Source organism: Neofelis nebulosa, chromosome 4 (assembly GCF_028018385.1).
Source record: "Neofelis nebulosa isolate mNeoNeb1 chromosome 4, mNeoNeb1.pri, whole genome shotgun sequence".
In the NCBI taxonomy this organism is placed as follows: domain Eukaryota; kingdom Metazoa; phylum Chordata; class Mammalia; order Carnivora; family Felidae; genus Neofelis; species Neofelis nebulosa.
The window spans coordinates 6,964,326-6,980,608 of NC_080785.1; the positions used below are offsets into that span (position 1 = coordinate 6,964,326).

General features: G+C 57.5%; 1 protein-coding gene across 6 annotated transcripts; it reads right to left on the reverse strand.

Annotated features, from left to right (window-relative positions):
• Positions 1 to 2,617: 2,617 nt before the first annotated feature.
• Positions 2,618 to 10,664, reverse strand: LOC131508762 (zinc finger and SCAN domain-containing protein 2). Of its 6 annotated transcripts, none has more exons than XR_009260134.1 (3): positions 10,492 to 10,664; positions 6,694 to 7,592; positions 2,618 to 4,944 (listed from the first exon to the last, which is right to left on the reverse strand). XR_009260134.1 is itself a non-coding variant. In XM_058723865.1 (2 exons), exon 2 carries the CDS (start codon positions 7,562 to 7,564, stop codon positions 6,953 to 6,955), a length of 612 nt encoding a protein of 203 aa, XP_058579848.1. In that variant the 5' UTR covers positions 7,565 to 7,592; positions 9,282 to 9,564; the 3' UTR covers positions 6,322 to 6,952. The 6 variants fall into 6 exon arrangements, 1 of the variants encoding a protein (XP_058579848.1); XR_009260132.1 differs by lacking the exon at positions 10,492 to 10,664 and adding an exon at positions 9,880 to 10,091; XR_009260133.1 differs by lacking the exon at positions 10,492 to 10,664 and adding an exon at positions 9,718 to 9,873.
• Positions 10,665 to 16,283: the final 5,619 nt, after the last annotated feature.

Sequence of the window (16,283 nt, forward strand, 5' to 3'; positions counted from 1 at the left end):
AAGGAGCAGGGCTGAGTCCCAGGAACAGTGTGGGGACCAAGGAGAGGAATGTCCTCCTGGGGGGGCACGGCGGTGCATGGGTCCCCTTGCATCTCATGAGGCCTTGCCACACAGAGTGTCTCTGCCCCTTGCAACCCAATAGAGCCCACACGAGCAGTCAGAAACCAACTATAGAATCTCACCCCTAAAAGAAACATGAGGGGGTGGCTACTCCTCACTCCTCTTTTCGTGGATCAGAAAACTGCGGTTCAAAATGGTAAGGATCCTGGCCAAAGCCATGGGGCTATCCTAGACCCCAACCCTTGACCCTTGATCTAGATTCTTCTGCCTTGTCTCCAGTTGGGAGGGGCCTCAGAGCAGCTGGTGAGGAGATGTTACACCAGCACTTAAGGCTCGGGCCTGGCCCCTCACAAAGGAGATGGCCACCGCAATCTGTTAATCTACTGACAATTCTTTGCTGGAAACCTACAGGTAACCAGCACCGCCCAGAAGTGAATAAAGATACTGGTCGTGGTCTCTTGCGTGTGCAAGGTGCTTTGAACCTGTATTCCCCAGAGACATTTCCTTAGGCTCGGGTCCCTAGAAGCAGAGCCTGAGGCAAGGATTCCATCCAAGGGGAACAGGTGTTATTGGGAAGTGCTCTCTGAAGAAAGGGGAGTGGGAAGCAGGATTGGGTGGGGAGAAGAGCCAGTGATGTGGTCTCAGCTGGAAACTAGCATCATCGGATCCCTCAGGACTACACTTCAGAGTTGGCCCCCCTGTGGGGGTTGGCGAGGGGCAGCCCCACAGGCGACCCAGCTATGAACCACTAGCCGCCCACACCCATAAGAGCTTGGAAAGGGGATCTGAAATGGCACCAGCCGCACCCGGGGCAGACGTCCTCTCACTTGGGCATCATTACAAAAAGGAAATTGAGGCCTTGCCACGTTTGGAAGGGGCTCGTATGGAGGGAGGGGGAAGACGGGGGGCGGTATACAGACCGGGTAGAGGAATCGCTCTGGGTGAACCACCTGCTTCCTCACCCAGGACTGGCCACTTTCTGGGCCTTTCTCTCCTGCCAAAACATTCGCATAAAGCCAGGCTGGGCAGGCCAGGTCAGCATAGGTGCTTGCTGCTGGCGTGCACGCCAGGCCCCACACGTGGTGGGGGCGGCCAGGCAGGGGCCCTGGACCCTGGTGGAGACAGCATCTTGCCTCCACACCCACAAGCCTGCCTCAGAGGTATGCCACATCTCAATCTCCTCTTAAAAAAAAAAAAAAAAAGTTTATTTATTTTGAGAGAGAGATAGAGAGCAAGTGGGTGAGGAGCAGAGAGAGAGAGGGAGAGCGAAAATCCCAAGCAGGCTTCGCAGCTGTCAGCACAGAGCCCGACACAGGGCTCGAACTCACAAACCGTGAGATCACGACCTGAGCCGAAACCAAGAGTCGGACACTTAACCGACTAAGCCTCCCAGGCGCCCCTCAGTCTCCTCCTTTTGACAGAGGGTTGATGGCATGTCTGAGTCAGAGGCCCACCTCAGAGAGGCGGGCAAGTGACAGTGCAGAGCACCTGTGTCTACACACGCAACTGCCTGGGGATCCTACTGAAATGCAGTTTCTGACTCAGATTCTGGGGCGGGGCTGCGATTTTGCAATCATAACAAGCCCCCAGGTGACTCGATGTCACCGGTCAGTAACAGGGTGTCGGTCTGCCCACCTGGAACCCACTCACCGCCTCTCCCTCCAGTTGTCCCCTGGTGAACCAACCACTCCTTCACCTGCCCACAGACCCGAGCTCCAGGGGGGCTGACCCCTCCGCGGCACTGTGTGCCCCGGGGCCTGGCCATTCAGATCGCTGCCCTCCGCCGCCCCATCAGCCCTGCAACTGGTTCGGACCTTTGGGGGAGAAACCTGGCCTCAGCCGACGGAGGGCTTCTTCCCGGCCTGGGTGCGAGCTGGGGAGGCAGCCCCCAGGAGGGAGGGCAGAGCCCAGGACAGGCTGGGTCCCGACTATCACCCTCAAGTCACTGCATTTCTGTCCCCTGAGTCCGCAGTTCCCCATGTAGGCATTAGTCAATTTGAGTCCAACAAGAGTCCTGCCGGATCCACCCCCAACAAACCCAGGTTCCACGGGTCCTGTCCTTGAGTTACTGGCACTCAGGACCTCCCTTGGCTGATAGACACCATCGATGCAACCCCAAATCTGTCACGAAGAGGAGGACACAGAAAGAAGGTGCTGGGGAGAGCCTGGGCTGTGATCAGGGCCGGTGCCTTGGCAACAACAGGACTGTCACAGCTAAGCAGACTAAGCTCAGGAAAGACACGCGGCTGGCCAAGGCCCCCAGGTGATGGGGATCACCGCGCAGGCTCTCAGCAGGTCTGGACTCAGTCTCGGCTGAGCAAACAGTCGGGGCCGCTTGAAGGGGCCCCAATATCCGTTACCCAAATCCAAATAGCAGTCATCATCCAGATTGCAGGGGAGGGGGGAGCTAAACTATTCACTGCTGTGGTTTTGAGCTCTGCTTGCTATAGCCTTTGACAAACCATAGCACACAGCTCCTCGAGACACGATGGACACAGAGATAGAGCCCTTCTCCCTGCTCCCGGCGGAGCCCCAAATGACCACTGCTCACGCCAGCTGATGTCGAGAGAACATTTATTCCACTTGGTCAGCTCTGGCAGGTATTGGTGACCGACGGAAATATCCAGCCTGGACGACGATTGACACGCACTCCCGCGTAGCCATGGGGGCGTCCCTCCTGTCCCACTGGCCCAAGTAGGGGAGGACCTGAGGTCTCCTACAGTCATTAGTGCCCCAGGGGAGCCAGCTCACAGCCCAGTGAAACGAACCCACAACCCACATGTGAACTCACCCGCCACCTCCTCCCACCACCAGCCACCCTCCAGCCTCCAGCACTTGACCCATCAGCCAGTAGACAAGTATTTCCTGAGTGTTATGAGCCCAGCCCTGTGCTGGACCCTGTTGGGGTTCAAGAGGAAATGGCACATCCCTTGCCCTCAGGGAGCGCACAGTCTAGCTGAAGACTCAACACACACACACACACACACACACGTACACACACGCGCACGCACGGAAAGCCAGAGTGCAAGGCGGCATGTGCCCCCGAGGGTGAGACGGTGTTAACACAGGGACCGTTCAGAGAAACACGATGGAGGTCCTGGTGGAGAAGTGGGTTTGGGGAGGACGGGGGAGGGGCGCATTTCACAGCAATACCAGGGAAGGCAGAGGCCGCAACAGCGCATGAGGGCTGCGTGGCTAGACTGGAGGGAGGTGAGCTGACGATCGGCAGAGAAGGGGTCCATCTGTGAGGCTCCCTCCAGGCAGGCCAAGGATCAGAGCAAATGGAAGCTTCTAGAGTGCAGAACGCCTCCTGTTTCTCTGATCTCCCCCAGCACGGTTTGTTATTCCAGGACGAGGCGTGCGGCAGATTTGCAGCAGGCTGCAAGGGAGACGGGACAGGCAAGATCCCAGGGCAGGAGCTGGGGAGGGGGGCCTCCAGACAACCCTGACCAAAGCCCAGCTGGGCCCTAGGACCTCCCACCAGAACGCTCCATGGCGCCCCCCACAACTCCCATTGCTGGGATTTGATCTAAATCCATGGCTCCAGGCCTCTCCCCACCCCCAAGGGTTTCACTAAATAGAACTTGCATCTGGAGGTCATTGAAACCCCAGCCCAGCCCTAATCGACCACACCTCTTCAGATGAGTGGTTCCTTCTGGGGAGGCCAGTGAGCTCCAGGCCAACCCACTCAGGGTGGAAACAGAAGTCCTCTCCCTGCTGGTGGTCCAGCCTCTGCCCCTCCACATCCATGCGCCGACCTCGGGAAAGCTCCTCGGCCCCACAGCTGGCGGGCACCAGGAGCCAAGCTCCGTCTGCCCCCTCAGCCTTCCCCACATCAGGCCTGGCTAAACACCTGGTGTGGTAGAGGCTTGGCTGCTGGGAAGCAGGATCCCTCCCCCCGGGTGGACCCAAGGTCACGCACACCCTACACCATGGAACTCCCTGCTTTCCCCGCCGCTTTCACAGTGAGATCAGAGCCCGGGCCAGGGATCCTACGCATGGTGAAACCCAGCAGCCAGAGCAAGCAACCCCAAACCAGAGAAGAGCAAACCCAGCCCAGAGAGCCTCCAGCAACGTCTGTGGAAGGGAAGAGAGGTTCCAGAAGCCTGTGGCCCTGTGAGGCCTGGGAGAAGAGAACGACTAAAAGGATCCCCTCCTCAGAATTCTTTATTCCTGAGTGAGGGAAGGAAGTTCAGCAGGGGGAGGGAGAAATGCTACTTGTGGGGTGGCCCTGACCCAGGGATCTATCGTAGGTAAAGAAAGAGTGGCAGGTTCTGTCCTGGGGCTGAGATTCTCAGCCAGGAGTCCAGGAGCTCTAGAATTGTTTGTAGATTCTCGTGTCTACGTGAGTATGCGCGTTTTCCTGGGGAGAAGGTTCATATCCTTTGCTAGATTTCCCAAGGGTTTCACACCCCCAAAGTCTTAAGAACCATTGCTCTGAAAGGAAAGTGGAGCCTTGAAAGTATGGTTCACACCTGGGGGAAAGGCTTCGCCTCTAGAGCCAGGCCTCCTGCTGACTTTGCTGTGTTCTCTTGGGCCAGTTACTTGCTGTCTCTGATGGGCCAGGCAGGCGCAGAGAAGCTGGCTCTCCACACAGGCACTGTCCCTGCTGCCACATGAGAGTGGAAGTCTGTGGCCAGGCAGCCAGGACGAGCTCTTCTCTGGCCATGACTCCCAACTGGTTCAGGGAGTTTTTCCACCGGGGCACAGAACCGGCCTCCAATTCCAGGCTGCATCAGTCCCCTCTGCAGGGCACCTCCCGAGGTAGGTCTTCTTAGGGGATATGTCCTCATGCCGGTGGGCAGGGCTCCAGAGGGCCCCATTCCTAGACTCTGTGCCCAGATGTGCCTCACACACTGCCCAGAGGTCCTGCCCACTCCACATCTGTTCATGGAGACAAAGAGACGAGGGTCAGGTCTGGGGCTCTGACACGGTCCTGCCCAGCCATCCCTCAGTCACCTCTCTGGGGCTAGGCGGGAAGAGTCCGTGGGGCCACCCTGCACTTGTCCAAGGCTTTCAGCCAGTCCGTTTAGCCCCCTACGGAGCACTCCAGGATTATCAATCCCATGAACCCCTGAGACAACTTGGGGCTGGGGCATGTGAGCTCCAGATGTCCCAGGTCACAGATTAATCTCTTCATCTCTGCCACTAAATACTAGTCCACACTGCAGCAGCCACCTGGTGGCAGGCCGAGGGCCACTGATGCCCAAGGAGCCACAAACTCTAAGGAAGGGCAGAGGGCAGGGACAGGTCTCCAGCACCTAGCAAGGTGGTGGCACAGGCTGGGCACAGAGCAAGGGCTCTGTGAGTGCAGGTCTCCTCCGACACCCCCAGCTCCCTTCCTCCCAACCTGCTACTGTGGACGCCAAGACCCCCTCGGGCACCCAGGAGCGCCCCTGCCCAGGATCCTACCACGTGGGATCTTGTCACATCCCCACGACCTCCACACTCCATTTTCCCGCCAGTAAGAGCTTCTCTTGTGGGCAGTGAAATAGAGATGAAGGGTCTTGGGGGCCAGGCTTGCACTGTGACACCACAGTACTAAGTACTAAGTGAGTACTAAGTGAGATTTGGGGCAAGCTTGGGTGAGCCTGTTTCTTCACCTGCCAAATGGCTGAAGAAGCCTGTGCTTCAGAGCACCAACTTGGAATCAGGAGCCTGGGAGACACTCCTGGCTCTCCCCCTTGGTCAAGTCTCTTAGCTAGGGCCTCATTTTCTCTTGCCCAGATGACCCCACAATGCTGGAGGCACTGTCCCTGTTGTGGCCTCATTTTCTTAGCTAGGGCCTCATTTTCTCTTGCCCAGATGACCCCACAATGCTGGAGGCTCCTGCTCACCCCACTTTGACCTGTCCTCACAGTGCTTGCATTACCCCTTGAACCGTATGTCTGAGATCACCACGCTCTTCTCATTAAACATCTTGGTGTCCTCTCTTTATGGCCACAAAGTCCTTTGTAGGGCACATATGGGCTTCCTCTATCTGACCCCCACCTCAGAAACCCCACACACCCTTGCTCTCCCTAGAGAACCTCTATTCATCCCCCGGACCCAGTTCAAGCCATCAAACGCTTTGGGTGACACCAATCACCTCCCCCACCTCCCAGACTACGTTATAGTTTGTCCAATAGGATAGCCTGCATCACCTGTGTGTGTACCAAGTGTCACCCCTCAGATGACAAGGCTTTGTGTCAGTGCCTCCTCCCAAGAGCACAGCACTGTGCGTGGCACACTGGGGTGCTCAATAAATGTTTCCAGACCAGCGCTGTCACCCTCTTTTATCTAGTAATATTGACTACAATCCTCACAATATCCCAGGGAGAAGTCCCTCTTAAACACAACTTAAACAGATGAACAAACTGAGTCATAAAGTGCAATGATTTCTCAAGTACACCAGATAGTAAGTGTTGGAGTCAGGAGACCTTGGGTGTGGAGGGGGTAGGGGGTGGGTGGGTCTGGGGACTGTGGAGAGCGGCCCTCTCCAGGTGACTTTCAACTCTGACATTCTGGGAAAGAAGATCTAGTAAGAAGCTTGTCATACACCCAGAGCCCAGTTCACCCCACCTTCCCTGCCCGCCCCTGCCCCCAACCCCTTCCCAGGCCTGAGAGGGGATCGGGCCAAACCTTAGGTCTCACCTACTCTAGGCCGGGTGAGCCAGAGGAGGAAAACCAATGCAGGGGCCCAAAGCAGCTGTGGACGACCAGCCGTAGGGTGGAGAAGACTCGGAAAGAGGCGGCCCAAGCGGGGCAGCGGCCCACTCCTTCAAGACCCCAAGCCAGCCCTCCTCGTCTCTCAGGATCAAATCCAGGACGGGGGCCGCAGCCCAGCGCCATCTCCTGGAGTCACGGATGCGGCTCTGGGGCAGGAAACCGGCGGCGGCAGGCCTGGCGCGCATCATAGCACGCGGCCTAAATGGGCCGCCTGGCCCTCGGGCCCGTGGCCGTGGCTGCGCTGGTGGGTCTTGAGCGAGCCCTCGCGCGCGAAGCTCTTGCCGCAGCGGGCACAGAAGTAGGGCCGCCGCTCCCCGAACACGCCGGGGCGGCGTGGGTGCGGTGCGGGCATGCGCGCGTGGGTGCGCTGGTGGTTGAGCAGGAAGCGCGGCTCGCGGAAGCAGCGGCCGCACTGCGCGCACTGGTGCGGCTTCTCGCCGCTGTGGATGCGCTGGTGCGTGAGCAGGTTCTGCTTGAGGCTGAAGCAGCGGCCACACTCCGGGCAGGGGAAGGGCCGCTCGCCGGTGTGCGTGCGCTGGTGCACCTCCAGGTTGTGCTTGACGCTGAAGGCCTTGCCGCACTCGGGGCACACGAAGGCGGCCGCGCGGCCCACCCCAGCGTGTGCCTTCTGGTGGCGCACCAGGCTGGGCTGCTGCGAGAAGGTCTGGCCGCACAGTGGGCAGCGGTGAGGCTGCTCCTCCGCGGGGTGGTGGATGACCAGGCCTCGCTCGTCTCCCAGACCCTCCTCCCCGTCCCCCGCAGGGGACCCGCCCCCCGAGGACGCCAGCTCTGTCATGGGCACTTCCAGCTGCAGTCACCAGTCCCTGGGGAAGCAGAAGCAGAGAGAGGAGTCAGGGGTGGGGGGATCCAAGGATCAGCGGCCCCCAACCTCAGGGACACTGGACCTTGAACTGGCTTCCCACAACTTCAGCATCCACCCCTCTACAGTCTTGTTCAAGCCAGCGTTCCCCTGCTGGCAAGCCCTTCTTTCTCCTCTACCCTTTAATCACACCCTGCCCCTCCTTAAGGCCTTTCTCAAGTTCACCTCCTGCTAGAACCTTTCCCTGACCCCTCCAGCCCCTCCTGAGCCCTACAGCCCAACCTTATGACCCTCAGTCATCACAAAGCCCTGGCCCTGTGATGCCTTAAGGACAGAGCCGCCTCCTTCTTTTATCCCCAACAGCAAGCACCCAACCTGCCACACAAAGTACTGAATAAATGCCAACGGGTGATATCCAGGGGCTTCTAGTCTTACAACTTAGCACCTGCATATGTCTTATCTCTCCAACCAGCATCTCAAGGAGCGAGGGGATAGGTAGGTGCATCCCCAATCTGGAGGGAGGGATGGGGTCACCGGTGGTTCACAGATATTTTTTAAAAGCGTAAAAGAAGAAACAAAACAAAAACCCTGTACACTTGAAAGTAATCTCAATTAAACATTAAAGGCAGCAGCTCTTTGTTTATCAAAATGTGGCATGCCTGCAAAAGGTTTGCAAATCACTGAAAGGGAGGGTGACCTTCCCTGGGGGGGGGGGGGGGGGCGGTGCTGGTCTCAGCTTGATTCCTCTTGGCATCCCCAAGACACGGAAGCCTGACCCCGAGGCTCAGCAAACACCCCCAAGTTCGGCTCCATTCCATTCATGCTGGTTCTAAGGATTCTCTTCCCCATAGCACCGTGGTCTCTTAAATTGTTTCCCACTGTCCTCACAGCAACCCCAAGGAAGGAACAGGGCTTATTGAGCCCTACTTTATAGACGGGGTAACGGAGGCACAGTGAGGTCACCTTACTTGCCCAAGGTCGCACAAGGTGAGCTCGGACTAGGCCCTAAGTTTCCTGACTCACTGTCAAAAGCTCTTCTCAATGTGCCAGCTGCTCACCAGCTAAACTCCCCTCAAAATACACATGCATGTACAAGACCACCACCACCACTATCCTGACCACTGCAGAGTTCTAGATCACCCAAAGGGCCACTGCTCCTGTACAACCCTGTCTGCAACCACTCCTCCCACGCCCTCCCCGCCAAATAAAAGCCTAGGGCTCCTGTTCCTGCAGAGCACTGAGGCCTGCCCCAGAGCAGGCTGAGCCGGCACTCCCCTGCGGTCCTCCACCCCCGTCAGGGACCTAGACCTCCATGCAGGCCTTCTCTACACTTCCAGATCTCACTGTTCACTACAACCTCAGTCGATCTATCTGCAGAGTGGGGTCTCAGAGATCCCCCTTCTTTCTCCCCCTACCCTCAGGCCAGGCTGGAACACACACCCACCCTGGAGAAGGGGACCAGTACTACTTGCATTGGACCCCACCCACGAGGCTCTCAGCCCGCCAGCTGCACTGACATTTGCAAAGACAGACCATCACGGTCCCCTCGGCCAATCTCAGCCTGGCCTTGTCCCTGGACAGCCTCCTCGCTCTCCCCGGCATGTATCTCTGACCAAGGCCCCCACTACGGAGAGGGTCGAAAGCCACGGCCCCCTCTTCTCCCCCAAGTTCCTCCATCCCCTCCCGCACTCACAGCCCAGGCTGCGCCCCTGCTCCTCCGGTCTCCAGCAGTGGCTCTCTCCTCTAGAGTCTGCGCTGCCCAGCGCAAATACGGTAACTCTCCCGCAGCGACTCCCGCGCCCCTTCTCCCTCGCCCCCATAAAGACGGCCAGCCTCCCGCACCGCCCTCCTCATCAAACTGCTGCATTAATCAAAAGAGCTGACCCCACCCACCCGACCTCCGCACCCACAACCGGGCCGACTCCCGGGGCCAGAGCGACCCAGGAGAAATATGGGAAACTCTGCGTCGCAACCTCGCCCCCACGAAAAGACGTAGGCCTCCCACCCTGCTGCCGCAACCCACCCCACGTCGCTGCAAGGCCTGGCCTCCTCGGGCCACGGATGCGACCCACCCCCACCCCCAGCTCCCGCGGCGCCCCCGGGAGAACCACGCGACCCGGGATAAATACGCAATTAAGTCGCGGCGCTCCCCGCTCCCGGAAAGGCTCTGCGCGGCTCCCAGCAAATACGGTAGCGCGCCCGCAGTGACCCGCCCCCAAGGGTCCGGCACTGGCCTCGATAAATACGGTAATCTCCCGCCGCGGCCCCAGCCCCGGCGGCCCGGGACTCACGTGGCGCCGCCTCCCGAGCCCTCCGTCTCCGCCGCAGCGCCGCAGTCGCCAGCGTCGCCGCAGCCGCACAGCAGCCCCGTGAGGCTGGGAGGTCTAACTCGCCAACGACCTGGCTGGCGGAAAAAGGAGGGCTGCGAGCGCTGCGCCCGCGCGGGCAGGAGAGGGAAGCCGACGGGAGCCGCTTCGGGAGCCGGAAGCCCCGCCGGGCGGGTCACCCCAACTTCCCCGGCACCCCCCCGCCCCCGGCCTCGGCCATTCCCATCGCCGGATCCCCCCGAGGCCCCAGTCCAGCAGCAAGAGCCTCATCCCCATCTCCGTCATCCTAAAACAGCGCTACCCAGGCCGGGCCCACGATCTGCCCCCAGGAAGCCGGAAGGGTCTGGGGCGCTGGCGGTTTAAGCCTTTCCTTGCAAGAGAGAGCAGGGGGTGAAGGCAGGAGCCCCTGCTGCGCAGCCTCTCTGGGCGGGGTGTCTGGGAGACAGCCATCAAAGGGGCGGAATCAGAGCTGCCCCAGCTGACGGGGTTGCGAAAGCCTCCCCCTACTCTGTGGCCCGGTTTATGCCACCAGGACGGCTGGCAGCAAGGAAGAAGTGATACCCCTACTGTTCCCACCTCCTCAGAATTGGTCTCATTCCGATCTGACCAAAGATATCCCATAAAAGGTATACCGGAGGGGCCTGGACTTCGGCTCAGGTCATGCTCTCACGGTTCTGAGTTGGAGCCCCACACTGGGCTCTCTGCTGTCGGCGCAGAGCCCCGCCTAGGCTCCTCTGCTCCCCTCTCTCTGCCCCTCCCCTGCTTTCATGCTCTCAAAAATGAATAAACATAAAAAAAAAAAAAAAATAGGGGAGCCTGGGTGGCTCAGTCGGTTGAGCCTCCGGCTTCAACTCAGGTCACGATCTCCCGGTTTTTGAGTTCGAGCCCTGCATCAGGCTCTGTGCTGACAGCTCAGAGCCTGGAGCCTGTTTCAGATTCTGTGTCTCCCCCTCTCTCTGCCCCTCCCCTGCTATCTCTCTCTCTCTCTCTCTCTCTCTCTCTCTCAAAAATAAATAAACATTAAAAAGAAATTTAAGGGGCGCCTGGGTGGCGCAGTCGGTTAAGCGTCCGACTTCAGCCAGGTCACGATCTCGCGGTCCGTGAGTTCGAGCCCCGCGTCAGGCTCTGGGCTGATGGCTCGGAGCCTGGAGCCTGTTTCCGATTCTGTGTCTCCCTCTCTCTCTGCCCCTCCCCCGTTCATGCTCTGTCTCTCTCTGTCCCAAAAATAAATAAAAAACATTAAAAAAAAAAAAAATTTAAAAAGAAATTTAAAAAAAAGATATCCCATAAAAGAGCCACCTATCACACCCCTTTAGACAGGCCTGGGCTGAATTCCAGCTTTCAACTGTCCTTCAATAATAATACCCCTTACCTATACATTACTTTTCTTTTTACAAAGCCTTTTCCCATTTATTATCTCGTGGGAGCCTTCCAATAACCATGTGCCGTGTATGTTACACAAGTATCATTATCCTATTTTATAGATGGGAAAATAAAATAAAATTGAAATACAGAGAGCTTCCCTGGAGACCCAACACTCTAAGCGGCCGAGCCCAGATGGGAAGACAGGGCCACCACCCAACTCACTGTCCCCTGCACCCCCCTGGTACCAAACCCCAAACAGAAACAGGGTGTGATGATCGTGATTGGAAATAATCTTGTCCAGAGTGAGAAAGTGCCTCAGAATTCACATCTCATAGGTCAAGAAACTGAGGCCGGAAGGGAAAGCGATTTTAAGTTAAAAGTGCTAAGAGGAACATCAAGTAGCCTTTTTCCCTGTAATCCCCGGTTGCTGCCAGCTGGGGCCCGGGCAGAGCTCCTTACAACAGATGGTGGATGTGACAGCTGGGGTGGCGCCATCCCTGAGGAGGGGCTGTGGGAGACACAGGCCTCCCAGCCCCGTGAGGTCACCCTTGCCACTCCACCCTCAAAGCCTGGGAATCGTAGAATTCCGGGGCTGGGGGGGGGGGGGGTAGGTGGAAATAAACTCAATCCCTTATTCTCAACACCAGACCTGAAGATCAGGCCTGCCTGCTTTCACATCCCACTCTGTGGACCAGTGAGTGCATCCCAGCAGGTCCATCCTGCCACCCTCAGCCTCTCAAGGACCCACCCCTACCCCACCCTCTCCGTGCTGCTTTTGTAGCAACTCACTGAAGTATGCAGGACTTCATGAGTTAGTCCCAAAGACATTGGTATTTAAAATAGAAGCAACAGGGAGGGAATTCTGGGAAGCCAAAAGAAATGAATCCACCAGGATAGATGTGCCCATGGCATTGACAAAAGGACCCCTTAACCACTGATAACTGATACCCACGCTCTACCCAGGGGTTGGCACTTTGCTGGGGGGGGGGGAACAGCCACACCTCCCAGCTCTCCAGCTCCCTTTGCAAAAGTTGTCACCTGCCAGAGCAACCAGCTTTCATCTCTTCTGCAGGCTACAGGACAAATGGGACACTTGGTAAATGACCAGGTTTCTCAAAAGCAGCAACAACACTATACCTGAGGATGTCACCCATATTTTTAGCAGCACTTTCTAAGTAAGCTGTGCCAAAATGGAAAGGACAGGAAAGGCACACGGTGGGGGGATGGGCGTAGGAGGGAGACAATGCCACCTAACACCCACCTTGTCAGTGCCAAGGGCCAGGGGATCCCGGAGGCCTCCACTCTCTGCTCTGCCAATGTGTGATTTCTGCTGAGTCACCCCATTTCTCTGGTTTCATACACATGCAACCCCCCCCCCACAACAGACACCCCTCCCTCACCCTTCTTATGTGCTGCAGCGAACACAATAGAAAGGAGATGTGGAGACATTTTGCAGGGGAAGCCATGCCTCTTTACACAGGCAGGGCTAGTGGCCGGCCCAGCAATCACCGCGGCTCCACCAGGCTCTTGTGACAGCCGGACACTGGACCCTAACAAAAGCCTAGGCTGCTCACAGCCAAAGTGTCCCCGAGAACGCAGGCTTGTGGCCCCCCGCTGTGAGTAGAGCCCTGCCCAGGGCCCTCCCACTCGCCCGGGGCTCACTAGGTGGACAATCACCACCCCCCACCCCCACCCCCCCCCACCCCCCGCTTGCTCCTGCAGTACCGGGGGGGGGGGGGGGGGGGGGGGGCGGGGAGCCTTCCTCCAGCTCTCCTGCTCTGGGCTCGGTCCCCAGGGCTTTCCTGCTCAGCTGACCAACCACTTCCCCCCTCACTAGCTCCTCCCATCTCCCCCGAATTGGACAGCGGTCACTAACATCCCCTTCCAAAGCACCTTGTGCTGACTTCCAGTTGGGATTTAGCACACCTTTGTGTTCCCACCGGGCTGTGAGCCTCAAAGGGCGGGGTCCATGTTTTTGGCATCTCTGCATCCCAAGCGCCCAGCATATAATAGTTCCTCAGTCAATCTCTGTTGAATGAATGAATGTAGGTCTGCAAGCTCCATCTGGGAGCGTGGAGAGAAGAGATGCCACCACCCCCACCACCCCCAGCTAGCCAGCATGCTGATGTCTTGTAAGGAGGGGGGGGGGGGGGGGGCGGGGTTGCAGGGAAGGCTACGGCCCCAGCATTGGGGGCTGGGAGACCCCACCGACCCCCGTTCGGAGATGTGGGGCTGTGGGTGCGTGGTGTCACCTGCAGTGTCTCTTTCCTTGACACTAAAACCCAAAATGTGACCTATGATCAACTCAGCCAAGCCCTTAAACTTGCAGCTGGCCTACTTAACACAGGTGGCGACTCCCTCCTTACGGGATGGCGCTCTGGGGAAAAGCCCATTCTTCTCTTTCCATAATAAACGTCCACTTGTACAAATGCTGTGCAGGTAGCCACACATGGAGTTCATCAACGTGACGACTGGAGCTGCTATTTATTGAGCGCTTGCTGTGTGCCGGGCACTATACTACATGCTCTCCCACAGGCTATTTGCACGGGGTCCCATAGCATAGGTGGGAAAGGCAGAAGTCCGCCCCCGAACTCTTCTGACTCTGTCCACTATTCCCAACAACAAAGGAAAGCTCTTTCTAGATTTACGCGGTGGCAGGGAGAGAGACACAACATTTCTACCCCTTCTCGGCAGGAGCATTACTCCTAGAACTGTACTGTCCAATAGCCACGTGTGGCCATTTAAATCAATTAAAATAAAACAACATTTTAAATTCTGCTTCTCAGCCTCACAAGCCACATTTTAAGTAGCCAGTAGCCACATGTGGCTGGTGGCTAGGGTATCGGACAGCACAGCTATGGCATGTTTTCATCATCACAGGAAGTTCTACCGGATAGCGCACCCCTCCTTCCAGATCTGAGTAACCTAGGAGACACCACTCTCTTTTGAACCCAAAAGACAAGCTCTAGGATACCATCCGTTTCTCTCTCTTCTCTGCCACGATCCGGTAAGAACACTGCCATGTGAGAACACACTGTTTCCAGCCGCAACACTCCTCCTCTTGCCAAAAGGTCATTTTTTTGTTTGTTTTGCCAGGCGACTTGATAAAAGGAAAAGGTCTCAGAAGCATCCCCCACACCCACCAGGAGCTACCAAGTCCCTGCTGGTCCCGCAGCCTCCCTGTGGGTGCACCTGCTAAGAGGGTTTCCGGCCTATTCTCCCTCGGGCACCTCCCTGGGGCTGGGCAGCAGGAAGCCAAACCCTCCTGAGGAGGCTGCCCCCCTGCCGGCTGACTCCTGACTGGGAGCTTACGTTGCTTGCCAAAGAACCACCATTTTCCAAGCTCCGGGGTCATTTTTCTTAGCTCCCAGCCTGCTTCTAACACGAGGATGATGCGGGCACTTCCGGAAACCCCAGCTCCACCAAGCTCATCCGGCCCGTTGGAAGCTTGACTGCGGGGTCCCTGCCGCAGACCTGCACTTACCTGGATGTGGACAGAAGTCTTTGAAGATCCTGACTGGCTGGTGGTTGTTTTCTGTTCCCCCGTGGAACTCTTTTCTCTCCGCATGCTCTAGAGTATTCGGGAGTGTAAGCCACTAGGATAGACCTGACCTCCTTCCTTGTCTGATTTTATGACACGACGTTTCCTGAGTATTCCCTGGCCTAGTTTTATTCTTCCCAAATGAGCGGGGATGAATATGGAAACTAACGATCCAGGCCACCCTGGGAGAAGCCTGGGGTCGGGACAGTGGAAGGGGCCTGGCTAACAGGAGGCCCGGCACCTGCCCTTAGTTCGTAACTTGAAACGCGACCTGGCAGACAAGTCCCTCTGCAACATCCCGCTTTCCCGGATCACTGCCCTGTCACGGTCAACGACCCGCAGCGAGGCTAAGTGACACGATGAACAAGGAAGCTTTAGTAAGGGGGCTGGGGGCTGCTCTTCAAGAGCTGGCCATACAGATTGTTCTGAGCTACGTGTGTATCAGTGATTTTCCATGAAGGTTCATGAACTCCTCAAGGAGAGGGGCCCTGACTGCTATTGGCTGAATTGCGTCCCCCTCCAAATTCACATATCGAAGCCCTGACCCGCCCCCCCGGTGATGGCATTCAGAGACGGGTCCTTTGGGGGGCAGTTGGGTTTCAGTGAGGTTGTGAGACTGGGCTCTTCCTGACGAGATTAGCGTCCTTGTGAGAAAAGGAAGAGACGCCAGAAGAGACGCACCCCTGTCCCCACCGTGTGAGGACACAGAGAGAAGGTGGTTGTCTACAAGCCAGGAAGCGGGCCCTCACCAGGAACTAAATCTGCCAGCCCCTTGATCTTGGACTCCCAACCTCCAGACCGTGAGCAAATACACGTCCGTTGTTTCAGCCCCTGGCCCGTGGCACTCTGTTGTGGTGGCCCACAGCGTCACTCCAGTTTGGCACAGCGCCTGGCACACAGTAGGCTTGTTTAGTGAACCGATGTTTGCCCTCCCCTGACCTGGTCCATGGGGCAAGCATCGCAGTACCTCTCTGCTCTAATGGGACCCTGTCCCCCTTGTGACCCAAAGCACTCACTTGTGAGGACCGGTCACCTCAGGTTAGTGAACGGACAGCCTCATGAATGTGCACGGGGAAGAAAGCTGCAATTAGCCCTCGTTAACCCCTAGCAACACAGCTGTTTGATTGACTTGGCCATCAAACACAGGCCTTTGTGGACAACGGCTCATTCTATTGTACAGAAACTCCCATCTGACTGAGGCCTTCACTGTCTGCCTGCACTGCCCCTCAGGCACCTGATTTGACAGGGCTCCAGGGTCTCACAGGCTGCTGTCCTTCCCGACAGCAGCCTTCTAATGCAGGAATGGTACTCCGGGACGCCTTCCTGGAGGAGGTGGGCTTTGCTGGAGTTGGCCTCAGGATTTGCTGAGTGGCAAAGTGGAAGAAGCAGATGACTCCCGAACTTTCCCCGTGTTTCAAGTAGGTGTTGCTGAGATCCCGGGCCCTTGGCCTCCCTGAGCAGG

Bases quoted from the DNA above. Each gene is read 5' to 3' on its own strand.
- LOC131508762 (XM_058723865.1), bottom strand. From the start codon at position 7,564: ATGACAGAGCTGGCGTCCTCGGGGGGCGGGTCCCCTGCGGGGGACGGG.